The sequence below is a fragment of the Arvicola amphibius genome, chromosome 5 (genome assembly GCF_903992535.2).
Source record: "Arvicola amphibius chromosome 5, mArvAmp1.2, whole genome shotgun sequence".
NCBI lineage: Eukaryota > Metazoa > Chordata > Mammalia > Rodentia > Cricetidae > Arvicola > Arvicola amphibius.
In genome coordinates this window covers 55,247,568-55,274,033 of record NC_052051.1, presented here as the reverse complement: position 1 = coordinate 55,274,033, position 26,466 = coordinate 55,247,568, and the positions used below count along the sequence as shown (strand labels likewise).

Below are 26,466 nucleotides of genomic sequence, written 5' to 3'. Positions count from 1 at the left end.
TACAATCATCAAGTATGCTCCTTTTCATCCACCTAAATAAACTGAAGATCTATATCCACACAAAACCCCTATACAAATGTTTATAATTAGAACTTAAAAGCAATCAAGATGTCCTTCAATAGGTGAATGGATACCAAACAGTAATACAACCAAACAATGAAATAATACTCAGCTCTAAAAAGAAATGAGTTATCTAACCACCAGAAAATATAAAAGAACTTCAAATGTGTATTATGGGAAAGCCAATCTGAAAAAGCTATATAGTGATCTGACTACAATCAGATGATATCCAGAAAATACATACAAGCAGTAAAAAGATCAGTGATTGTCAAGGTTTAGGAAGGATGGAGAGATGAAAGGCAGAGAACAGGGATTTTAGAGCCGAAGCTACTCTGTATAATAGCATCATGGTGGGAATGCCATTGTATAGCTGTCAAAACCAACAGGACACACAACATAAGCAGGGAATATTATGTAGACCAGGCTGCCCTGGAACTCTAGAGACCTGCCTGCCTCAGAATGTTGGGATTAAGGTGTATTTCAACATGCCCTGTCCTATTAATTTTTTTAAGTTATGATCAACTATATGGCAGCCATAAGAAAAGGCAAAACAGGTTTAGAGGTCCCTACTAAGATTATTTGCTTAAGATGACTGGCAATTTACTAAACTCCTCTAATCTAAGGTGTTCTTTCTGACCTGACTCAGAACTACTCAGCCTTATGACAACTGTCAACACACTCAAGAGCAGTTACTAACAACAGCCGCAGCCCGGTGTGACACAAACAGCTACGCGCATCAAGAAGCTGAACAAAACCTTAAAGGAAAAATTTGCAGAATGGGGTCTTTGTGTGGAGTCTGAATTCTTAACTATTCCTGGAAATCCAGACAGAACACACATGTGCAGGGCTATGCACAGGCCCAGGAGAGAGCTGAGAAGGCCCCCACCACTCAGCAGGGGCAGTCTCAGTGCTTGAAGCAGGCAGGAAGAAGGGTTAAGGCAAAATTGTTAAACTGGGAAAGAAGTCACACACAGAATCATGTATTATAAGATTCCACCATACAAAATGCCTCAAAGAGACAAACTCCAGGAGATGGAAGTTTAGTGCTGAGAACAGAGAGACTCAGGGAAGGGAGAAGTGGAACTGACAGTGGGCACACAGTTTCAGACCTAAGAATTCTAAAGCCAGCAGCTGGGGGCTGTGTGACTTTCAACACACTAAAGCCCACCAAATGTCATGCTTTAAAGAACGAATGTGTGATTGTAGTATGTCTTAATAAAACTGTCACAAAACTAGAAACATAAGCCAGGAATGCGGCCCAGGCCTTGTAACTCCAGCACTTAGGAGGCTTGCTTGGGCTATATAGTCAGATTTTGTGAAGTGAAGAAACCAAAAATAAATAAAAACCTAAAATAAAAATTAAAACTTTAATAGTTCTGTGAAAAACATTATCTAAAATGGTTATCTATATATTTTCTCTATACTTTAAACTGGAAATGTTTTTAAGGAAATTAGTTATATATTTCTTTTTTGAAAAATCTTATGTGTCTGTGGCCAAGTGTGTGCAGTTACCAGTAGAGGCCAGCAGAGGTCAGAAAGAAGTAACTGGGGCTAGAGTTACAGGTGGTTGTGAGCCAGCTCATCCAGGTACTGGGAACTAAAAATAACTTGGGGCCTCTGGAAGGGCAGTGTTGCTCTTAATTACAGAGTAATCTCTTCCGGCCCCAGGAAATAGTTATAGATGAGCCTCACACTGTAATATAAAACGTGTAACTAGATTTTGGTTTTACTTCAATTTTCTGAAGTTTCTTCCAATTAATTTCAGACTGAGTTTAAATTTCTTTGAACTAGTTTCTTCTTGTTTACAAATATTTATTGGCAGAGAGGAAAGATTCCCAAGGTGATACAGGTTATGTTGTTTAAAAAAAGGAAAAAGAAAATCTCAGGCGGGAGAGATGGCCCTGCACCTCACCAACTGCAGCACTCGGGAGAGTGAGACCTGTACCTCATTTGAGCAAAACAGCAGAGCTGAACCTGGAGGAGTGGGTGCAGGTGAGCTGGCCTCAGACTGTGAGAGCAGGAGAAATGGCCCCACTCCTTGCTGCCTGCTGCAGTGGGTGAGTTAGCTTGGGCAGTGCTGGAGAGCTCGCCCTGGGTGGCAATGAGGGAACTAACCCCCCTACCATCCAGGCCCAGAACTAGGCTCTAGGTTGTCCCACCCCAACACCTACCTCATAGATGAACTGCGGGAGCACGGGAAGGAGCCGAACCTGCAGATCCAAAGCTGCAGGATCTCCATTACACAAGCAACAACAGGATATCCAAGAGGAGGCTCAGTGACGGCCCGGTACTGAGGGTATAGAAGCCAGAGGCCTTGAACAGACCAGTGGTTCATTGTAGTGAACACTTACAAGTAAAGATGTATGGACTCAAGGGTACACTGTGACCCACTGTGTCACACTACAGCTTCCATGTTCTTTTTTTTTTTTTTTTTTTTTTTTTTTTTGGTTTGTTTGCTTGTTTTTTGGGGGGAGGGGGGTTTGTTTGTTTGTTTTCCAAGAAGGATTTCTCTATGAAGTACTCCTAGTTGTCCTGGAACTCACTCTGTAGACCAGGCTGGCCTCAAACTCACAGAGACCCACCTGCCTCTGCCTCCCAAGTGCTGTGATTAAAGGTGTGTACCACCACCGCTTGGCTTTTGTTGGGTTTTTATTTTATTGGGGGGGGGGGGTTTGCAAGGGTAGAAAGTGAATATGAAAGAATAGGCAGATAATAGGATCACGATGCAGGATGTGAAATTTACAGAGAATCAACAAATGCAAAAAAATTCTAGAAAATACAAAGAATAAAAACCATTCATAGTGTAATCTAGAAACAACCATTACCACCATTTTGGTGTGCAGTTTCTGGTCTTGATTTCCATCTTAAATGTTACAACACCAAAAGAAAACTATCTGAACATCAAGCATACACGCTAATGCCCCAAATGCTCCAATACTTACAGTTTTGTCCCCTGTAAAGGTAAGATTTGTTCCATTCTCCTTAGCCTTCAATTAAAAAAAGAGAAAGAAGACAGAAAATTACTTCAGTTTTTACATTGTTCTCAGAAATATGTAAGGAAAAATAATTACCTCCTGTTTTTCTCCTAAAAGAGGGAGTCGATGCATAAAATCCCCAGAAAAGCTCTATAAAAAAAATAAATATTTTTTTACTAAAAGTTCAAAATACCTAGAAATGGTTAATGAAAAACATATAATACAGTAAAAAAAATAGTAACAGCATCAACAGACAACAAAACTTACAATTAATTACAAACAAGAAAACCCTGCTAAGCATAACATGACCCCAACTGGCCCTAGTCTTTCCACGCTGAAGGTAACCCAGAATACCAAAGCCTTGACAGAAGCCATGTGTGTGGAGCAGAGAAGGTCAGCAGAGTCCCTCTCATTCCAATCAACAAAACGAAGCTTAAAATCATCAGTAGTTGAGGTATTTTCCTTCCTCAGTAATTGAATTGTACAATTCAATGTTTACAATAGACTGGAAGACAGTGTACCCTATGACTCTGGAAAGACAACAGACCTGAGAGTAACAGGATGCAGCAAGTAGCTTTTTACAATCAAATCCAACTAACCCTTCCAGTTGAAGGAATGAATTTAAAGAACAAAAGATAATAAATTACTCAATGTCACAGTTTCTTCTGTGATGTAGGAGGGTCTTCTATCTATCTGTTGCTTTCATTGGTTAATTAATAAAGAAAACTGCTTGGCCTGATAGATCAGAACACAGGTAGGTGGGGAAGACAGAACAGAATGCTGGGAGGAAGAAGGCAGTGAGGCAGATGCCATGCTTCTCCTACCCAGGACAGATGGTGGTTAGACTCATGCCAGTAAGCCACAGTCAAGTGGTGATACACATTAATAGAAATGGGTTCATCAAGATGTGAGAGTTAGCCAGTAAGAGGCTAGAGCTAATGGGCCAGGCAGTGTTTAAATGAATACAATTTGTGTGTTGTTATTTCGGGTGTAAAGCTAGTTGTGCGGGAGCCGGGCGGGACGAAAAGCAGGCCTGCCCCCAGCTTCTTCTACACTTCTGTTTGCCATCAATTTTGAAGCATTTTAAAACTTCTCTTTTCCTACTTACTCCATAAAGTCTAAACTAAGACAAAACTCACAATTTAATTATCAATTACTTCATTCGTTTATCTGTTATTAAATTACAGTCTTCTATCCATTACTTTAGTGACTGAACAGAAAATCTACCTCTGCTGAACTATATGCTACTGTACAGCAGTTTGCTAAACATATCTAAGCAAATGCAACAAAGACAGAGTGAAGCCGCTGTTAACAATAACAAGAACTACCTGGCGGTGGTGAGCATGCCTTTAAACCCAGCACTCGGGAGGTAGAGGCAGGCGGTTCTCTGTGAGGGCAGCCTGGTCTACAGAGTGAGCTCCAGGACAGCAAGAGCTACACAGAGAAAAACCTGCCTCGAAAACAGAACACACAACAACAAAACCCCAATAACAATAACTTTTCAATACCTCTAAAGCTTGTCTACACACTAAAAAATTTCCATCCAAATACCGTGTTAGCTCCTGTTTCTAAAGGACAAAAAATGAATTTCAGGCCTGGGCAATAGCTCAGTGGGAAAAGTGCTTGATGCTCAAGCATGAGGACCCCAGTTTGGAGATTCAGCAGCTACATACAAAGCCAAGCATGGTGATGTAGTATGTAACCCCAAGATGGGGAAAGCAGAGACAAGTAGATCCCAGAGGTTTACTTGCCACCCCATCTTCCTAAAATAGCAAGTGCTAGGTACAGTGAGCAATACTGTCTCATAAACTACAGTAAAATTATGTGAAATAAGGGAGAAAAGTGAATGAAGACAGCCTGATGTCAATCTCTGGCCTCTACATGCACATGTATGGACAAGCACACCAATACACACAGTATAGGCTTGTACAGACACACACACAAAGTTCACAAACTTTAAAAAATTAGAATTTTAAATAAAAATAGTATTCATGAGATTACATATTTTGTAATCATTAATAAATGTAGAATCATATTATTATTTACCTCTCTATATATTATTCACTCTTCTTTACACAAAGGTGTAAAATTCAATCATAAAGTAGCAATGCCCTTTAAGATATATAATAAAATCTAAAACCTCTGATTATCTGAAGACATATCAACTAAATAAGAGAATTAAAATTTGTTTTGCTAAATGACCATTAACAGATGAGTAGATAAATAAAATGCGCTATGTACATATAACAGAATTTAGCCCTAAGAGGGGATCAAGTTTGGGTACATGCTATAACACAGAAGATCCTAGAAAACACAAAGTCCATATCAAAAAGATCAAAAACTCAAATGCCTCTATGAAGTAAGTATCCAGGATTGTCACATTCATAGGGACGAAGCAGAATAGCAGACAATGAGGCGCAAGAGGAGATGACTGACTCCTGAGTGAGTACCGAGTTTGGGTTAGCAGGACGACAGTGACAAGGGACAGTGATAACTGCACAGCATGAATGAACTCAAAGCTACCCAATCCAACATTAAGAAATACAGCAACGTAACTTTCACAAGAATCTGCTGATAACACAGACCACAGCAATCTTCTTAACAGGATTAAGATCTCTTCTAGAAGAACGAACTACCATATAAACAAAGGCCATAGGAGAAATTCAGACATTACTTTTTTCACCTCGTCTATTTTCTTCCAACCACTGTCAGAGGTTACCTGGGCTTTATAGAGTTCACTACAGTTCTGAAATAATCTTGATGACGTTTGGTATCTCCCAGACAAGCCTTTTTTGTCCTTGAGATTTTCCAAATATTTCTCTACTTCAGTTGCCTAGAAAAACAAGGAAGATACAGTTTTAGCTTACCAGTTGCAAATCAGGTTAGAGGACAACAAAGAATCAAACTGTAGTACAACTAAAACTGCCACTTTAACAACCAATAGGAGAGGCCCAGGGACATGGCTCAGTGCAAAAAGTTCTTGTCTTAAAAGCACAAAGCCAAACCGTGACGCCAAGCTTCAGAACCCATATAAAACAAGCTGGATGTAAAGGGCAGTCCTTGTGATCCTAGTGTATGAGAGGCGGAGACAGGCAGGGTCCTGGGGCTCACTGGTTGGCCAACCAGTCTAGCCTGCTTGATGAGATGGTCCTGGGACTCACTGGTTGGCCAACCAGTCTAGCCTGCTTGATGAGATCCAGGCCAATGATAGACCTTGTTTTGAGAACACAAGGTGGAGGGCATCTGACCACCACCTGAAGCTGTCTTTTAGCCTGCACACATAAGCGCCTGGATATGCACAGGCACACAAGTGCATACACATACATTCTCTCCCTCTCGCCCTCTCTCATGAAAGATTACATGATGGCTAGCAAGATGGCTCAGAAGGGAATGTGTGACAACCTGAGCTCAATCCCTAGAATCCACGGTGGAAGGAGAGCCAACTCCGAAAAGCTTCCTTCCTAACCTCCTCCACAGTGTGCTGGGACACACACAAACACATGCATGTGTGTATGCACATGCACACACACATGTGCAAGCAAAAGACTATATAAGAGTATTCAAGAATCTAAAATTAGGATGTCTCTGCATGTGGCAGTGAAGGGCAAGAAACAATTCAGGTCAAGATAATGAGAAAATGCAATTTCCCCATATTTGCCTCGTCTTATAAAAGAACAGAGGGTGTCCAGCTTCCTATCACAGGAAACCATAAGCACAGTCTGTTTTCAGTGTTGCTTTCTGCAGTTCTAAAAACATTAGCATATGCCCCTTTTCAAGATAAATATCATGCCTGAGGGACAGGAGAGTTGGCTCAGTGGCTAAAAATGACTTGTGGCTCTTGCAGAAGTTGCAGGTTCAATTCCTAGCACCCGCACGAAGCATGCAATTGTCTATAACTCCAGTCCCAGGGGATCTGACACTCTCTCTGACCCCTCAGACACCAGGCATGCACGTGGTGTACATACATACATGTAGGTAAAACATTCATATACATAAAACAGTAAACCAAATAAATGCAAAAAAAAAATTTTTACAAATCATGCCTAGAAAGGGATGGTGCCGTGTCCTTGCTGACTAAAGGACCTGACAACAAAAACGACAGTAACGGTAAGAGGAGACTAGTTAGATGGCCCAGCAGTTAGACTTTTGCCACCACATACAATGGCCTGGGTTCAAGCCCCAGAGCCCATGTGGTAGAGGTAGAGAACTGACGCTCACAGGTTGTCCTCTGACACACAATATTTTAAAAGAAGAATCTAAAATTAAACTCTACAGTACAGAATTCTGGGGCAAGTACATTTGCTGTTGTTCCAGAAAACCCACATTTGGTTCCCAGGACACATACCGAGTGGCTCAGCAGCCTCTAAGTCTAGCTCCAGAAGTGTGACACTCTCCCCTGGCATATACACACGTGTAAGCACACATACAAATAAATAAACAAATCTTTAAAATAAGATACAGAATTATAGTCCCTGACTCACAAAAAGGTAATTCTCTAACAATTCTGGGAAGACTAGTAAATTTTCAGATAGAAACGGTTTTTTAACCTCACGGTTATTTGATCAAATTAACAAAATCTATAAAAGATAATTTATGTTCATAAGCTTAGAATGTAAAGCTGTTGTTGCCAATCATAACCCATTTCTGATAGTCATAAAAATTATCATGAATATCTCCATACTTTAAAAACAATTATGTGTACATATGTATGTGTCTGTGTATGGTTATGTACACATGATGCCCCCGGAAGCCTTGGATCCTCTGAAGCTGGGGTCACAGGCAGCTTGACTGTGAGCTGGGTGGATGTTGGGAATGAACTCAGGGCCTCTGTAAGAGCAGTGCATACTATATTCTTGACTGTGGAGCCATCTCTCCAGCCCTTCTCCATACTTTTATCTTGTAGCAGTCCAAAATAAGTATTTGTATGTCTTGTGAAGACAAGATACACGTATATGTATGTGTATATATGTGTATTTGTGTACATATTTGTGTGCATGCGTGCGTGCATGTGTGTGTGTGTATGGTGAAATATCTGTAACCATGCGTAGATCTAGAAGTGCCATGAAAACTAGGGTTTTAGATTTCCTGGAGTTAGAGTTATGGTGCTTTTGAGTAGTATGACTGGGTGCTGAAAACAAAATTCAAGTCCTTTGCAAGAGCAATATAGATCAATATAAGCTCTTAACACTAAGATTCACACCAATGTTATATAACGAACATGGTCAAACGCTCCTATAAAACTTCAATACGGAAGCTGGGGATGGAGCTTAGTTGGCAGGGTTTACCTAGCATGAATGAAGCCCTGGGTTATATCCCCAGCAGACATAAAATCAGGCAGAGCAGAGCTCAGAAGTTAAGAGCACTGGCTGATTTTCCGAAGAACCCAGATTCAATACCCAAAACCCACATGCAAGCTCACAGCTGTCTGAAACTTTAGTTCCAGAGGATCTGGTGCCCTCTTCTGGTCTTCAAGAGTACTGCACACATGAGGTACACAGATATACGCGATGGCAAAACACCCATACACATAAACTAAAAATAAAATCTTTAAAAGTACAATAAACACACACATTTATATTATAAAACGGACACTCTACTGCTAGGGAATGGAACAGAAAGATACAGCTTCATGTCCAGGAAATTTCAGTAACTCTGTGGACAAGAATTACGGAGAGGGGAACACCTCCCCAACGGTTGGTCCTTTAATCACTGCAGATTTTTAAAAACACTTATTCAATTCATTAATAGAATTTTATTTCTGCATTACAATTAACCTTTAAGAAATGCCAATAAAACGTTGTGGCATAAAACAAAGGACATCCCAACTACATAAAAAGGTCATTAAAATACCATTCGCTTTTCTAACCATGTATCTTTATAAATTCAGATTTTTTTTCAACAAATATTTCAAGCAATTTATTTCAGGACTAAGTAAAGAACAAAGCACAAAAATCTAGCTGTCTGAAGAGTGGGAGGAATGAGAATATGAACAAGGAGGTCAAGACCATGATGGGCGCACTCACTGAAACAGTCTACCTGAGCTAATGGGAGCTCACCAACTCCAGCTGAACTGGAAAGGAACAAGCATAGGACCAAACTAGTCCCTCTGACTGTGGGTGACAGTTGCATGGCTGGGGCAGACTGAGGGGCCACTGGACTGGCAGAGGCACCAGGATTTATCTCTACAGCATGCACTGGCATTTTGGGAATCTATTCTTTTTGGATGGATACCTTGCTCAGCCTAGATATAGTAGGGAGGGCCTTGGACCTTCCCCAAAGCAATGTGCCTTACCCTCTCTGAGAACCGGATGGGGGTAAGATGGGAGGGTGTGTGGAGGGAATGGGAGGAGGGGAGGGAGTGGGAACTTAGATTGGTTTGTGTAATGAAGGGAGATAGTTTGTTTTCTTTTCTTCTTCTTTTTTTAAATAAATAAAGATGGAAGAAAAAAAATCTGTCTTCTGTCATGCCAGATTTTAGTTAAAGACATCTAACAAGATCACAAAACAATACTACTCTTCTGGAATTTTTTTTTGAGACAAGATCTTATGAGTTTATTATTACTACTTTAAAATAATATCTTAATATTTTGTTTTATCTTTTTAAAAGTTATTTTATTATTTTATGTGTATGGGTGTTTTTGCCACATGTATATCTGTGCACCAAGTGTCTGTCTGTGGACACCAGAAGAGGGAGTCAGATACCCTGGAAGTGAAATTACAGATAATTGTAAATTGGTATGTGGGTACCAGGAACTGAACTCAGGTCCTCTTAATCACTGAGCCATCTCTCTAGGCCTTGTTTTAATTTTTAAAAGGGGAAACTACAGAAACAAAAGCCTTGTAGAGGATCAAACATTTGTTCAGCAAGTAAAGGAATCTGCTGCCAAGCCTGGTGACCTGTGTTCAACCCCTAGAACCCACACAGTGGAAGGAGAAAACTGACCCCCTCAAGTTATTCTCTGACATCCACATTCATGCTGTGGCTCATGTGCGCAAATACACTAACAGTAAACGTGAGGGTTTTAAAAAATTGAAAAACAAAGGCTTTCTGAGTCCACAATTTTTTGTTTGTTGTTTGGTTGGTTTTTGTTCTTTGAGACAGGGTTTTTCTGTGTAGCCCTGGTTGTCCTGGAATTCACTATGTAGACCAGGCTGGCTGAAACCTGGAGACCTGTCAGCCTCTGCCTCCCAAGTGCGGGGGTTAAAGGCGGGCACCACCAGACCCAGCCACAGTTTTTAGATATGAATTCTGAGACAGGAAGCCTGAGAACTGCTGACACAGTCTGAAGACTGGGCCAAATGCTCTATAGTTTCAGCTCCGCTGTTCCATAACTACACACTACTCTTTCTTCCATAAAGTTAAGAGGTTGGGGTCAGATGATCATTAAGTACCAGGAAAAGTCTGTATTTTCAAATTCTTTACCTTGAAGCTATAGATCTCATTGTAGCAATCAGCACTTTTCAGAAACCAGGTTATATTCAAAGACAGATCACAAGGCTCTCCATCAACTATGAAAGAAGAAATAATTGTAAATACAAGAGAATTCCAAAAGAAGCATTCCTCCAGCATTTCTCTATTAACCTATGGCCTATTTATTTTCCACCCTAAACTGGGATATTCAATATTCCTTCTTTAAACACAAGGAAATCAAGTCACACAAGCAAAAAGAAGTAAGTGTTTGTTCTTTCTTTTTTGGTGTTTGTTTTGAGGCAGGATCTCATTGTGCAGCCCAAGCTGGCCTCAAATTCACTTTCATCCCTCCATCTCAGCCTTCCAAGTGTTGAGATTACAGGAGTGAGCTAGCGTGCTCAGATGCCCAAGTAACCTTTAGATAGTGTCACTGCTCCTTCAGAAACGGTAGCTAAGCAGATTTTCTTTCTTTAACTCTTTTGGAAATTTAGGTCTATTTCTATGTCCCAAACCTCTGATCTATATTGAGAAAAACCTGGGCAAGATAAGGCAATCCTAATCTAAAACTATACTTCTATTATTCATGTATTTACCAAGCAGAACACACATATACAAAAGTTGAATAGTGCCGGGCGGTGGTGGCGCACGCCTTTAATCCCAGCACTCCTTTAATCCCAGGCAGAGGCAGGCGGATCTCTGTGAGTTCGAGACCAGTCTGGTCTACAAGAGCTAGCTCCAGGACAGGCTCTAAAGCTGCAGAGAAACCCTGTCTCGAAAAACCAAAAAAAAAAGTTGAATAGTTAGGTTAAGAATAGAATGGAGAAAGGCAAATGATCAAAGATCTTTTTTAAAAAAGGTCACAATCTTACTGGAGAAATACAATATAACAGTATCAGGGATAGCATAATATTCATGATTGTTAAATGGTGTTTTAAAGAGATCCACTGAGAGAATACTCATGGCTTGGGCCTTGAAAGTCAGCAAGAATGCATAAAAGGGGCTGGAGAAATGACTCAGCAGTTAGAACTGAGGTTCAGTTTCTAGCACCCACATGGTAAGTAGCTCATGGCTGTCTGCCACTCCAATTCCAAGGATCTGTTATGATGCCCTATCTAGACTTGTTGATTCCACCAGCCTAGCTCCAGGTTCGAGAGACCCTGTCTCAAAGAAACAAAGTGGAGACCAACAGATACAACACGACACTTGGCATCCTTCTCTGACCTGCACAGGCTCACCTGTGCAAATACCTGAACATATACACACCATCGTACATAAACACATAACAAAATCCCACATAGTTTGGAACACAATTATTCTAAAGAACCCAAGTGCCAGCCTAAAGATGTAAGAAGGTAAACCCAACTGTCCTGAGAGGCGGGACAAGATACTACAGACTCCTCTGTGCAAACAAACCAAAAATAAACATGATGGCAGTGGGTTCTGCTTGCTGCCTGGAATTCTAGCACTTGGCAGGTGTGAGCAGGATCAGGAATTCAGGGCCAACTTCAGCTACATGAGACTCTCGAAAAAACAAAACAACCACAAAACACAAACACACAAAAGAATAAAAATAAAAAATATGACTGCATTTAAGAATTTACTTTTGTTCACAACAAAAGAAACATCTAATTAAAACTTCCTCTTTGATTTCTGCTGAGGAAGAAAAAATACTAAAGATTCCTTACGTTTTGCAAGTGTAACATGAATAAGTATGACTATACTTAGGAAATCTACTTTTTTTTCTTAGATTTATTCACTTTATGTGTATGTTCTACCTCACATGTATGACTGCATATCATATGTATCCTGGAACTAGAATGATGAACAGTTGTGAACCACCACCTGGGGTACTGGGAACTGAACCTGGGTCTTCTGCAAGAACAAGTGCTCTTAACCACTGACCTATCACTCCAACCACAGGAATTTACTTTCATTCAGAGCAAAAGATGCAATCAGGAGGTTATAACCTACATCTTGAATACAAACACTTAGGAGGCAGAGGCAATCAGATCTCGATGAGTTCCAGGCCAGCCTGGTCTACATAGTAAGCTCCAGGACAGCCAAGGCTACCTAAAAAGACCCCGTCTCAAAAAGCAAACAGTAATTAATTAATTAAATGTTTAAGATGATAAAAATAAAAGCAACAAAATTTAAAAATTCTTAGCTTTGTTTTAAATTGTTTTCTCAACCAACTTTTAATTTTTTTACTTTTTGTGTATGTTCATTTTGCCTGTTTTTTTTGTGTACCCCTTATGAGCCTAATGCCCAGGAAGGTCAGAAGAGGGTGTCAGATGCCTGGAACTGGAATTACAAATGATTGTGAACTGGTATATTGGTGCTGGAATCAAACCTGGGTCTTCTGAAGAGCAGCTAATGCCACCTTTCCAGCCCCTAAACTAATTTTTTTAATGACTAAAATGTTTTTGCAGAGCTCTATTGGTATACAAAAAAAAATTTGATCAGCTGGCTACTAACAGGAGAACACAGAAAGATAGGGTATATTAGTTTAAAGTCAGAAAACAGGTACAACAAGATGGGTTAGGGAGTCTGTCTAAAGAGCCGAGCTCTGGCCAAAGGACACATGTGGTGGAAGGAGACAAGTGACATCAGCCAACTGCCCTCTGATTTCCATACATACACCATGGAATGCCTGCACTCACAAATAAGGTAAGTAAATAATGTAATTTTTAAGTCCTAAAGAAAGATTTGCTGGCAATTTTGTTGCAAACATAAAAGTAAGTTACGTGTTAAAGGACCGGTACAATGTTCAGAACTCTAAATGACAAGCCCTGAGACAAAAAACATGGTCCCACCTGAGCTATGGAAGCCACACCATAAAATCAGAGATGGTAAATATGAGAAACTACAGAATAACAAATAATAAAAAACAAAATTTAAGGAACCTCGGATCTTCCACAAAACAACAAAATGTAGACATTTTTAATATGCAGATTGTTAAACCTGGTAAAATACAATAGGTCAAGAACAAACTAGAAGACTGTACATAACAGGAGCACAGAACAAACCATCAAACTACGCTAAGCAACTACATCCTTCCACGTCTCACAGCGATGAGTAAACAAGTAAACCAACCTCACAAAACAAGAGTCAATTGGTTCTAATCGAATTTAAGTCGTTAAGAGATATTTTCATGGCTGTAGTATTGTCCTAGTGTTGTTTCTTTGGCTAGATACAAAATCCTGACAAGAACCAACTCAGAGGAGAGAGGTTTGTATCAGTCCATCACCGGCATCGGGAACTTGAAGCAGCTACTCAGCACATCCACATCCGAAAGCAAAGAGGAATCAATGCATGCATTCATGCTGTTCAACTCAGATTTCTCTACTCCTACACAACTCAGGACCCAAACCCAGGGAATGGTCCTGCCTATATTTATGTTGGAACATCCCCTATCAATTAACATAACTAGACAATCCCCCCACAGACATGGCTACTGACCAACCTGATCCAGACAACCCTCATTGAGATTCTTTTCCCAAGTTATTCTGAGTTGTGCTAAGCTGACAACTAAAACTGACCATCACAAGTCTATCATATAAATTTTACCTCTCTTTTCACTCCCACTAAAGTGTAAGCTCAATGAGAGAATTTTTCTACTTCTCTAGTATCCAAGAGTACTAAGCTCACAGTAGTTATTTTACAACTACTTATTAAATAAAAAGAATAAAATCACTCAACTATGATTTTATTGCATTTTCAGGGAGAAAGGTATGTCCAAAACACACATGAAACAAGGCATAGTAGCTCGTGCCAATAATCCTAATACTTAAGAAACTGGGCCCTAAGACTGGCCTTGGGCTACCTAGTGAGACCCTGTTTCAAACGAACAATGTAGATATTACAGTGATGATATAAATAGAGTACTTATCCCTATCTCAAAAACAGAGCAACCCATGAACATTTAATTCCGAAAATAACATTTCAAAACTAAAAGGGAGGCTTTAGTGCACATGGGACATTTAGCTCCAGATCCTGCAGGCATCTCACTAGACAAACTGGTTTTCTTCTACACAATCCCAACTTCCTGGTAATATCCCTGAACTCACTGTTCCTGGAAGCTTAAACACTCCCTTGGCAAACAGAAGATCTACTGAGTATCTGAGCCAGCAGCCCGACAAACCTCGGCTAATTTTCAGTAAACAGCTAACAAGCACACAGGAGTAAAACCAATGATACTTCTGACTCAGAACAGATTTAAAAATGATGCAAGCAACCAACCAACAAAATTAAATATAATACAGCTGTAATGTAATTAAATATATACATAATTTTCATACATAAACACACATATATACATTCTGAATAGCATTATAGTCAACATATGAATCCAATAGATTATATATTCAGTATGTAATATATAATACAAATACGTAATATAAGCTACAAATAATCGTGTATCTATACATAACACATTAAACTGAAAAACAAAACAAAAATATATACATGTATTCTGAATGTCATTTATATTATGAATTCAGTTATACTAAATGTTTGTATCTAAACAGTGTCAAGCTATTAAATTTATGGACTTAAAATGTTTTAAGGCGCTAGGGAGATGGCTTTGTTGGGAAAATGTTTGCTTCCCACACAAGCATCAGGACCAGACTGGCCAACCAGCAAGCTCCAAGTTAAGAGAGAGACCTTGTCTCAAAAAAAATAGGATAGACAGGAAGTGAGGAAGACACAAGTAACTGAGCTCTGGCCTTCACATGCATATACACACACGTATTCACACATGTATCATGTTCATTCATTCATACATGTGTATGTTCATTCATTCATATGCATGTGTGTGCACACGCACAAGCAGACTAAGGTAGAAAATAAGAAGCTCAAAACACAATGAAATTTAAAAACTCACATTTCAATAAGATGGTAGTATTTCTAAAAAGAATCTTTCCAAAACTAAAATAATTTTTCCCCTGCAAAGATAAAGAAAAGATAATTAGCATCAAGGCATTTTGATTTTCAAGACAGACTACGAATACCTAAATTTATAAAATATTCAAATTAATTTTCTTAAGCAAAAGGACAACACCACCTTTTCTTTTAGTGAAGGTCAATCACATTCAAACTGTTGGATCTTGCCTCTCAGTGTAGTCCTGATTTCCTACCCACAGGTAGAAAGGGACTATCAATGGGAAGCTGCTACAAATCTCAACTTAACTTGAACGCATCATCGTAGGGTAAAAGGGGCATGAGCGCCAAGGCTTGCACTCCTGAGATGGACAGTTCCTTTTCTTCACTCACTAACCATTCCTAACAACCACCAATCATAGCTTTCAAATAACCTTTGAATAGTTTCACTTTTAATTTAAAAGGACTCAACTACTAATTATTTCAGTAAGAAATAGACAATTATAATTCAAAATCCAAAACCTTTGCCAAAATGAATAAAAGCTGCAAAATTTGCGATGTAAATGTACAATGAACGGGACAAAAGCAAAACAAAAAAGTCAACAGTTAATGGTTTTTAAAGCAGTTCTTGCCAAAATCTGGGTTTTGTGGTTCAAAATACTACTCTGACTCAAACGAGATCTTAAAACTGGGCGGGGAATAGGTCAACCTATCAGTTAACAATCCAAACGAAAGACTATCCTCACCACATTACATTTTAGAGTTGTTCCATTCTGGCAGTTCTCAAGTTAAAACGCATTAAAAAAAAATTCCTATGTCCCTTAATCACAAAAATACTTCGAAGTTTAAACCCAATCAAGCCATCTCATCCATAGAAATATTTTTACAACAAAATTAAAATTAAGACACTAGAGTTAAAAATTAGGACTCCTATTTATTTGTCCCTTTCATCTAAGCCTAGGTAACTGGATTTTGTGACATTCTAGCTGAAAGAGAAACTATGTACCTGTGCATCAAGTTTCTCTGAAGTTCGGCGCTGAAAGTTCTGACTTTCCCCGTGAGAAGCCGCTTGGCTCCGACACTCCTCTCAGCTAGGGCAAACAGCGCAGCTCTCTGCTCAGGCAGGAGAGACCCCGCCGGCACACTCTGGGTATCCTACCCTCTTTGAAAACCGACTTTCCCGAAACCATCCTGGACCCCTTGGGCCACCGTAGCCCCACCTCTCATTCCCCCTCCAGGCTCAGTAGCGACTCCAACACTCACCGACGGCATCGGAATGTGCCACTTTGATCTATCTGCGGCAAACACGGGTGCTGGTCCTGCACCAAAAAGCGACAGTGGGAACGGCTGCGCCCCCAAAAGAAGAAAGACGACAGGAGACACCTGAAGCCACGCAGCTACCGCCATCTTCACAGCCATGAAGAGACTACCCAAAGCATTGAGCCTCCTTCCGGCTGACTAGTCCCGCCTTCTTCCGGCTCTGCTCTGTGGGCGGGATTATCCGGGTCCTTGAAACTGCGGCTCTTCACTCCAAACGTCAGAGCGTGCCAGAACTTTATGTCTACTGCGCAGGCGTCTTCTTGTCTCAACCCGAGCGTCGCCTAAGGCTAACTATCGACGAGTTTGAGGTCCGTTACTTTCCTCTGTTCCTCTGCCATTAAAGGAACTTAGTGCGTCGGTCAAGTCTCTGCTCCTCCTGCTTCTTCCCGCACCTCATCCTTTCCAAATCAAGGTCAGGCGCCGGTCAGAAGTCCATGGAAGCGCGCGCACTGGATGCATGATTGACATCCAGTAGTGAGTTCTTCGGCTGTGGAGCTGTGGAAGCAGAGCCTGGAATTTGGCAGGGCTGGAATAGAAGCGGTTCATGAGCTTGAAAGTCCCCTCTAACCACGAAAGACTGTAGGTCAGCTGCAGTAGTTTGCCCGGCGACATCAGCGTCCAGCAGTGATCCACACGGCACTCCCCACTCAAAGCTAAAAGTGGAGAGAGACGGGGCAGCTTTCGGTATCACAGAGTGACAGTCACTGAGACAGACCCTGAGGCTGTCTCGGTACTTCCTGTTTCTCACGCTCTAGACTTTAACCTTTAGGGCTCTCTGCGTGCACGCCTCCTCTGCCAATAAAAGCAAAGTTCCTCGGCCACTCTCAACCAATATTTACCAAGTATCTCCCAGTAGACGCTCTGGTTTGCGCCTGAGAAAAATTCCCGGAGAAAAAGTCAAGATTTGTCCCCCGCCCCTTAAACATCTGGAGAGATTCTTATTTCCCATAAATTTGACTGTGATGAAGTACGGGTCATAATTTAGCAAGTCTGCTTGTTAACTTATTTTAAAAGATCATCAGAGGCTGTGGCTTGAGAGTTAGGAGTCAGGCAGAGTTAACAGGGAAGCTATGGAAGCAACTGAGAAAGAGGAAATCAGGTAAAGGCCAATTGCTCCCGCAGGAACTTACTCCAAAACAACCTTCTAGCTTTGAAAGCTTCACTTAACGTTTTAATGGCACTTTCTTGAATGCTTGATATTTGCTTTGTGGTTCTTTCCTGCTTCTGCTGGACAGTTGGGCAATGTTAATAGCTAACCTCTCGAAGTACTTCCAGGAGGGTTAGATAACTTTTAACAGTGAAAAGGTTGCCTTCCAAACTCTTAAGACATGACTTTTAAGCGCGCTTCATTCCGCCTTTAGGTGGTTCCGTCTCTTCCTGTGCCATTCCACAGTTCCTTCTTCAAAACTGGAAACCGAAGTCTGCAAGGTCTCCTAATGCTTGCACACTTGATTAAAATAAGCACTGCCAAAAGACCGAGTTTAATAAAGGGTTTCATTTTTACCGCGATAAAATACTTTCTTGACATGGCTAGGTGTTTCTGTCTATCCAGGCCTGTTTTCATAGTTCAGCTTCCTTCAAATTTATGGACATGCTAACTGCAGTTGCAGGAAAGCACACCTCTTTACCAAAACCAGTCCTCCCCCTCTGCCTGGTAGCTTATAGTTGTTTTAAGTAACTGAAATACATATATATTCAAGTAGTAGTGTACTTCTCTTTACATTCTATTCCAGATGCAGTACTTCTGGGAACTTGGTTTGAAAGGATATTAATCTCTCTATTGTTGGAATCCTCTGGGACGTTTTGCCTTCTATGTTTGTTCCTATTCTGATGCTAGCAGCTGGCAAATACCTTTCTGAGAGGATTTGGAGCCTTATCTGTGGTTGCCTGTTAGACTTTAGCAGACCGTTTAGGCAGTCTATGGCTTCTTCAGGTCTAACCTCTCAGGAAGTAAATGCTCTGAAAATACTTTGCCCAGAAAATAGGTGAGGAGGCTGTTTGGCTGTTTTGGATTTAGATTTCAGATTTTAGTGTTGTGGTTTTTATTATTTTTAAAGTTCCCTGCCTTATAATTGGCAGTGCCCTTTTCCCATGGCTCCCAGACCAAGCCCATGAAGATGCTCTGGTTCAGTTTGGTAGTTTTACAAAAGGATATTGTTCTGCGACATATATCCTATTGCCCCGTGAAGTCTTAAGTGACAGCAGTGATGGAGTTTTGCAATGCAGAGTAAATTCCAAAAGTTTATTTTGCACACGTTTATACTATAATTAGGAAAGGTACAAACAATGAGCTCACAGATGTTATATAAAATGTACCTCTTAAAATGTCTTCTTCTTTAGTGTTGAAGATGAAGCTGTGGATAAAACCATTTTCAGAGACTGTAGCAAGATTGCTTTCTACAGGTAAGTAAATAGACCACCCAGAAAACATTCCTGTCAGTATTTCTAAATTAATTCCACGAAGCTTTTGAGAACTGGGGGTGGGTGGGTGGGGGTTAAGAAGATGGTCTTTAGGAAAACTAATTTTATATACTTACTATTAAATAATTTAAATTGTATAGTTTTTTTTGTCTTGGTTTCTCTATGTAACCCTGGCTATCCTGGAACTTGGTCTGTAGACCAGACTGGCCTCCCAAGTACTGGAATTAAAGGTGTAGACCACTACCACCCAACCTGTATTTTATTTTTAAAGCTAAAATATTCTTAAAATGTGCACTTTCAAAGATAATACACTGACCTGGTTTGAAAATCATATATGGTTCATATTGAAAGTATTGCTCCTGCTTCTACTTCTCTATCATCTTGTCCCTTCAAGTCAGCATATTTATTAATTTCTTATCTATTCCTCCAGTATTTTTCACAAATACATATATTCTTATATCCCCTCTTTCCTTACACCTACAAATAGATTTCTATATGCATTGTTCTGTGCCTCCTCCCTGCCCCCCATGCTTTATATATTTAGTCGGGAGAGCTCACCTTCAGTACATGGGCGTTTCACTCTACTTTGTGCTCATGGTATCCCACTGGGTAAATGCTCTATAATTTATTTTGTTCTAGACCCACTTGCTAGAGCTTCAGGTGGTGGCTTCTTTTTAATCTTTTGCTCTGAGAGTGTTAGCATATGCAGAGTTGTGTATGTCATTCTCTATACCTGCAAGTGATTTGTGGGATAGATTTGTAGGAGTGGAGCTGGAGATGTGACTCAGCAGTAGAGGACTCCGTATCTTGTACAAGATTCTGGGCCTGATCCTCAGCACTAAGGAAAACAAAACAGCAAAAACAAACAAACGAACAACAATAAAAAGTAGGATTTCTAGGAATTTGGTAACTGGATCAAACAGTAAATATACTAGAAATGTGTTAACTATTGATATATTTCCCTTTGTGGGGATCTTTTATACTTACTTTAATATTTTTTGAGGATATTAACCTAGAAAAAAGTGCCTTTAAAATCATCCTTTAAGCCGGGCGGTGGTGGCGCACGCCTTTAATCCCAGCACTCGGGAGGCAGAGGCAGGTGGATCTCTGTGAGTTCAAGACCAGCCTGGTCTACAAGAGCTAGCTCCAGGACAGGCTCTAAAGCTGTAGAGAAACCCTGTCTCGAAAAATCAAAAAAAAAAAATCATCCTTTAAAACATCTAGTTTAATGGGATCCATGGCTTAGCTGGTTCAAAAGCCTGACATATCTATTTTATATAGTTTTGAACCTGAAATCATCAAAGTTAATTTTTTGTTTGTTTAATTTTGATTTTGTTTGTTTGTTTATTATTTAAGACATCTTCTCACTATATATAGATCTGACTGGCACTGGACTGACAACAGCCTACCTGCTTCTGCCTTCCAAGCTGAGATTAAAAGTGCTATGCCCCACGCCCAGTAAAAATTGTTTCATGTATTTTTTGGCATTTTTTCAAGACAGGGTTTCTCTGTAGCTTTGGTGCCAGTCCTGGATCTAACTCTTGTAGACCAGGCTGGCCTTGAACTCAGAGATCCGCCTGCTTCTGCCTCCAGAGTGCTGGGATTAAAGGCATGCGCCACCACCACCCAGCTGTTTCATGTATTTTTAAGTCTCTATTTCAGTCATCCTCTGTTCTAGGGGGAAAAAAGATGTTGCTTTAACTCAAAACAGTTACTTTAGAGGGAGATACACAATGAATGCCCAGTCACCTTGTTAAACCAATAGCCCATACTGAATGTCCACTAGAATCTATTGAATTACTACAAAAGTTCCATTTCATGAAAAGAAGGAGGAAATTTAAGCTCATAAATGTTATCTTTCAAGTTTGGGATGGGGAAATGGCTTAATAGGTGAAGTACTTGCAACAAGACCTGAGTTTAATCCCTAGAACATATTGTAAAACTACCAGTCATGAGCACTTGCAATCCCAGCACTGGGGAGGCAGAGACAAACAGGTCTCTAGGCCCTCCTGGACAGCCAGCCTAGCCTGCTCGCCTAACCCCACGGCTAGTGAGAAACACTGACTTCACAATAAAAAGATGAACAGTCTCTAAGGAATGATACCTGAGGTTGTTTTCTGACCCCCACTCACATGTTCATATACCTATATAGGCACATGCACCTGTACACATGCACATGTACACACACATAACACATACGAAAGAAAGGAAATATGTAATATACCCCACTTTCTTAATAAACAAGACAGATGCCATTCTTGAGCAGTATTATTAATTGAAATTAATGTTATTTTATTGATAATTTTACTAGAACACTAGTAATCTATTCTTGGTACTTTATAAGAGTATCAGTACTGTCTATGCCAGTCACTCTGATAGTCAGTTTTACTGACATTGACATGATGATACAGACAAGTCGCAAGTGGCTCTCATATAGCTGTATCCTTGCTTTTTATTGCTGTGATTAAAGATCATGATCAAACCTGGCGGCGGTGGTGCACGCCTTTAATCCAAGCACTTGGGAGGCAGAGGCAGGCAGACCTCTGTGAGTTCAAGGTCAGCCTGATCTCCAAGAGAAGTCAGGACAGGAACTCAGTGCAGGAACCTGGAGGCAAGACCTGAAGCAGAGGCCATGGAGGAGTGCTTCTTACTGACTTGCTCTCCCCCCTCCCCCGCCCTTGCTCAGCTACCTTTCTTAAACCACCTTCGGCATCACCCATGGTGGGCTGGACCCTTCCCCATCCATAAATTAATCTAGAAAAAGCTCCCACGGACTTTCCTACTGGCTAGTCTGTTGAAAGCATCTTCTCATTTAAGGTTCCCCCTTTCCAAATGACTCTAGTTTGTGTCAAGCTGACAAACTAACCAGAACAATACTCTGTATCTGTAGGCGGCAGAAACAGCAGCTCTCCAAGAACACCACCTACCAGGCATTGTTAGATGCAGTCACAACAGAACAGGACAGGACCAGGTTCCAAATCGTCAGTGAAGCAACTAAGGTGAGGTGGAAGATCCATTTACTTTTGTGTTTCTTGGGATTGAATTATATTCATTTCTTTTTGTTTTTCAAGACAGAGTTTTTAATGTATCCCTGGCTGTCCTAGAACTCACTCTGTAGACCAGGCTGGCCTTGAACTCACAGAGATCTACCTGCCTCTGCCTCCCAAGTGCTGGGATTAAAGGTATGTGCCACCACTTCCAGGAAAATTATTTCTATGACATAGATATGACATACTATCTATGCTTTAGTAGCTTTGTTAGAGAAGAAATATTACACACACACACACACACACACACACACACACACACACACACACTGATCCTATATTAATTCTCTTTGAGGGAGGGCTGCATGTGGCCCAGTTGACCTCCAGCTTTTTACTTGACTGAGGCTCCTCCAACTCCTTACTTCCTTCCTCTGTCTCCCAAGTGCCACAATTACATGCTTCTGCTGCTGTATCCAGCCAAATCTTACCTTCATATAGTAATGTGAATATCAACGGAGAGATTGCCTGTGTATCACGTTTCTCTAGATGTTTTACATGTGTTATTTACTTTTAACATTTCCATAATGCACAAAAGACATGCATTGTTTTGTCCCCAATTATCAAATAAGGAAAATGAAATCTACGAAGACATTTGCCCTGTGTTACATAGCTTTAATTTTCTGTCTTTGACAGATTCCATCAAAGAGCCATACACTTTCCAGCTTTGTATTGTAGAATAGTTTCTCATGAAGCCTGAACAGGGGCAGATTCAATAAATGCTCAAAATTCAAAATTTAGGTTGTTGAAGAACTGATAAGAGTGTCATGTAGTCGAAAATCCAAGACATGAGGACTCTGTCTCTGAGCCTTTTCACTAGCAGATCACCATAGCTCCTACAAAGTAAAGGAATCACAGTAGGGTATTTTAAGGACTTTTGTCTCACCTTTCAGTTGACCACACTGCTTCGTATGTGCCACAGAGATGGGTCAGTTACGGAATTATTTTGAGCTGGACCAGAACGTGAGACTGCACAAGTCCTAACCCTGACTTCAATACTCTTCCACCTCCTAAACACAGCTTAAGCTTCTAGAGCCTCTCAGACCAATATGCATTAGCTGGTATCTCTTGAAACAGAAACAGTTTCTTAAGATTGTGGTCTGGGTCCACTAACCGCTCACAGTGACTCCACTAACTGTCCCACCATTTCCAGTTCTCCGCCATCGACTTCCAGTTGAATGTTGTGTGAAATCTCCCTGTGACTGCACAGTTCCCGTTGTGTAATGCTGTATTGAGAAAACGCAACAGAAAACAGGATAAAGATTATCCCACAGTGTTGGAGGAGGTTCTCTAGGACCTTAATTTAGAAACTACTAGTATGCCACAAACTTGACTCTCAGATTAGTGATCCCACAAGAGGCTTTCCAGGAAACTTTGGGCTTACCACCAGATGTCAGACACTTTCTTGTCTTGTTTTTTTCTGATAATTTTTTAATTTCCTTGTTCTTTTCATTGTATCTGACTGCAGCAAGTTGTAGTGGCCATGATATGGAAATAAAATCCTTATCAATCCTTGTGATGGCTTAGTGCATAGAACCTGTTGAACAATCCACTATCATAAAAATGCCAAAGCAGCCAGGTGGTGGTGGCGCATGCCTTTAATCCTAGCACTCAGGAGGCAGAGGCAGGCGAATCTCTGTGAGTTCGAGGCCAGCCTGGTCTACGAGAGCTAGTTCAGGACAGCTAGTACTGCTACACAGAGAGACCCTGTTTCAAAAAACAAAAACAAACAAACAAAAAAGTGAAGGCAAAGAAAATAAGGTAGAATTACTTCAAATACCGTAAATAAACCAAAATTCACTTCTTAACACAGCTTGACACCAATTCAGTGAGTGCCAGACTCCTGCACATGCTTCCTTATGTTGTAAGAGATCATTCTTTTCTCTTTGGATCCTAAAGATTGAGAGGCAAGGTAATTCAAGTCAGGTGCCAACCAGAGCCCAACAGATCTGGATGTCTCCCAAAAAGAAGACTTTAGAGTACAGAGGGGCCCAGAGGATGGATCTTAACACAAGACAGCACATCGCTCAGAAGGGAGCCAGGAAGTCCATCAAGAAAGAGCAAATTATCTGAAATGTCAGCAGCAAAGCCCCCAAGACTGAGAACTTTGTGGATACTTAAAACATACTCCACGTTCAAATATCAAGACTGTTTTGGAATCTGTGTAATCTGATCTCAAGCAGATGTATATTTTAAAAAGTCACCCTGAAATTCTGCCTGATTCCATTTTAATGTTCAAGTGAGATGTTCAGGTAACTAGAAGGATTAGGATTCCATGTCCTCTATTGGTTTAATGGACAGTAAAGATAATACTCTTCAGAGAGTAATCTGAGAAGTTGTCTGTACTTTCTAACCATCTCATTGCATAGGAACAGGGTTATAGGTCATTCCTAGGCTGAGACAAATGTATTAAGGACATGGTCCAGAGATTTAAAACAAGCTGCGTATGTGCACCCGATAAGAATGAAAGCTTTTTTTCTTTCAGGTTCAGAGAGACGAAGTCCAGAATCTAAGAGGATCATATTCAGCTCACAGCTGCACTTCTCCAATTGCACTGAGCAGGCAAATTCTGACAAACCAGGAACTCCTTGTGCCTGCCTGCCCAGCTGCCTAACCCCACACTTTTAAACCTTTAAATGACTGACTTCAGAGTTTGACTTCTTGTCAATCTTGAAGTCTAGTTCTTTTTCCCAAATCCACTCCTAATAAGCAGTGAGGAAACAGAATCAAGCTTTAGCAGTATTCTCTTAGTTTGCTTTGGCTGCATAACAAAATACCAAAGACCAAGTGACTTAAACAACAGACTTAGTTTTCAAGAAGCCAACACCCACATCAGGAAATGGCTCTCTTCCTGGCTTACAGATGACCACCTTGTATCCCACATGATTGGAAGACACAGGCAAAGCAAATTCTAGTCTTTTTTTATAAAGGCAGTAATTTCATTCCAAGGACTCCCCCATGAGCTCTCATAGGCCTAATAACACATAGCAGTCAAAATAGTACATTTGTAAATATACAGGTAAATGTCCAATAAAGAAGCTGTTAGAAGAAAAAAACTTTAAGGAAAATGATTAGAAAAGTGTTCACTTTAAAATTCTGTTCTGGTTTGGTTTTTCCCTCCTACTGTTATCAACTTTTTGCCTTGAATGAAAACGTGACATAGGTTGGACAGCAGAGACCGGCCTTTTGGCGCTAACACAGGGAAATGGATGTTGTCCTCTGTCGTGCTAGCGAGGTTGACAGGACTAAAGCTTCATCTTTAATGTACTTTATATTGCTAACTTTGGTGTTTTCTGCTGATTTGATTAAAAATTTGTAAGCATTTTTTACTTTCTTTTGCAGTCCGTTAGCATGGTTTCACCAGAGATGCTTCTAGCAGCTTCTTTGAGGATCCAAGTATATTGCTAAGCCTCTGTATGGAGTTACTCCTTGCCTCTTCATTTAAGTGGGATTAAGATGAGACTTTGCCAACTAGCCACCTCCTCAGCAGATGGGCACAGCTGCTCCTTAGCAAGTGGTGTTCATCCAGAGTGGCCAACAAGCAGTTAATTGGGAACCGGTCAAACAGAACCATACCTGGATAGGCTAATTGCCCTCCAGAAATGGGCTAAAAATTAGCAGGAGGTCACCATTGTTCTCCATAGAGAATCCATGCTTGCAGTTATCACAAATAGCTGAGACCATTAAAAATAGCAAAATAAATAACACTATAATATGCAAACAAATAAGCTGGAAAACAGCTTACTTGTATATCTAGAAAAGGGGAATGGCATGCTTGGGCTCAGGTTGTAATGCCGCTAATCATAGCATAGTTTCCGTTCCCACCAGTGAAAGGTATTGCATAAGCACTGCTCAGAGTCCTTGCTGAGTTCCAAGGGAACTACTATTCCTCCTCCTGACCTAATTGAGGACTGCTATGACAAGATCTAACGCAGCCCTCTGGAGAAGCTGTAGGCAAGCTCATCTGGTGACCATCAAGGTTTGTCGTAACTCAACTGAAGGTTTCCGCAGTAGAGTAAGGCATGTTGAAGCAGATGTGTGTGGGTTCAGCGGCATCTTGGCTGCAGTGTTCTCTGCGGCTGAGGTATAGTTTCCACAAAGCCTTTCCTGAATTGTTCAAGGCAGCTGGTGTGCTGTGGCGACAGCTGCCAAAGGAAGAAATGTTTAACTTACACTTAGGGGCAGCCGGGCACAAGGGAGAGATTAGTTATCAGCCAAAGGCTCAAAACTGCACCCCCCCCAACAGGTCGCATAGTTTAAACAAAAGACAGAAACATGAGAGGTTGCTTACAATAAGAGCCCATTGTCTACATTTTTCTGTTTTGTTTTGTTCTGTTTACAGTCTTAACATTATTTG

General features: G+C 40.6%; 2 protein-coding genes across 9 annotated transcripts in view; one reads left to right on the top strand and one right to left on the bottom strand.

Moving 5' to 3' along the window:
- Tmem87a (transmembrane protein 87A) overlaps positions 1–17,378 on the bottom strand; it is a 48,833-nt gene extending 31,455 nt beyond the window's left edge. For 5 of the 6 annotated variants that reach the window (XR_005285399.1, XM_038330038.1, XM_038330040.1 and 2 more), the window contains exons 1-6: positions 16,588–17,378; positions 15,329–15,389; positions 10,459–10,544; positions 5,755–5,868; positions 3,132–3,185; positions 3,003–3,047 (exon numbers count right to left, since the gene is read on the bottom strand). Coding sequence is in view for 5 of the 6 variants with exons in the window: in XM_038330038.1 (XP_038185966.1) it covers positions 3,003–3,047; positions 3,132–3,185; positions 5,755–5,868; positions 10,459–10,544; positions 15,329–15,389; positions 16,588–16,743 (516 nt within the window). In the remaining variant the exon portion in view is untranslated. The remainder of the gene's footprint in view (positions 1–3,002; positions 3,048–3,131; positions 3,186–5,754; positions 5,869–10,458; positions 10,545–15,328; positions 15,390–16,587) is intronic. The other variant, XM_038330042.1, reaches the window with a different exon arrangement.
- Positions 16,826–26,466, top strand: part of Ganc (glucosidase alpha, neutral C) — a 57,962-nt gene continuing 48,321 nt past the window's right edge. For 2 of the 3 annotated variants that reach the window (XM_038330031.1, XM_038330030.2), the window contains exons 1-3: positions 16,858–17,743; positions 18,985–19,047; positions 21,956–22,064. In XM_038330031.1, coding sequence (XP_038185959.1) covers positions 17,715–17,743; positions 18,985–19,047; positions 21,956–22,064 — 201 coding nt within the window. In that variant the 5' untranslated portion in view covers positions 16,858–17,714. Of the gene's footprint in view, positions 17,744–18,984; positions 19,048–21,955; positions 22,065–26,466 lie in introns of all 3 variants that reach the window. The other variant, XM_038330032.2, reaches the window with a different exon arrangement.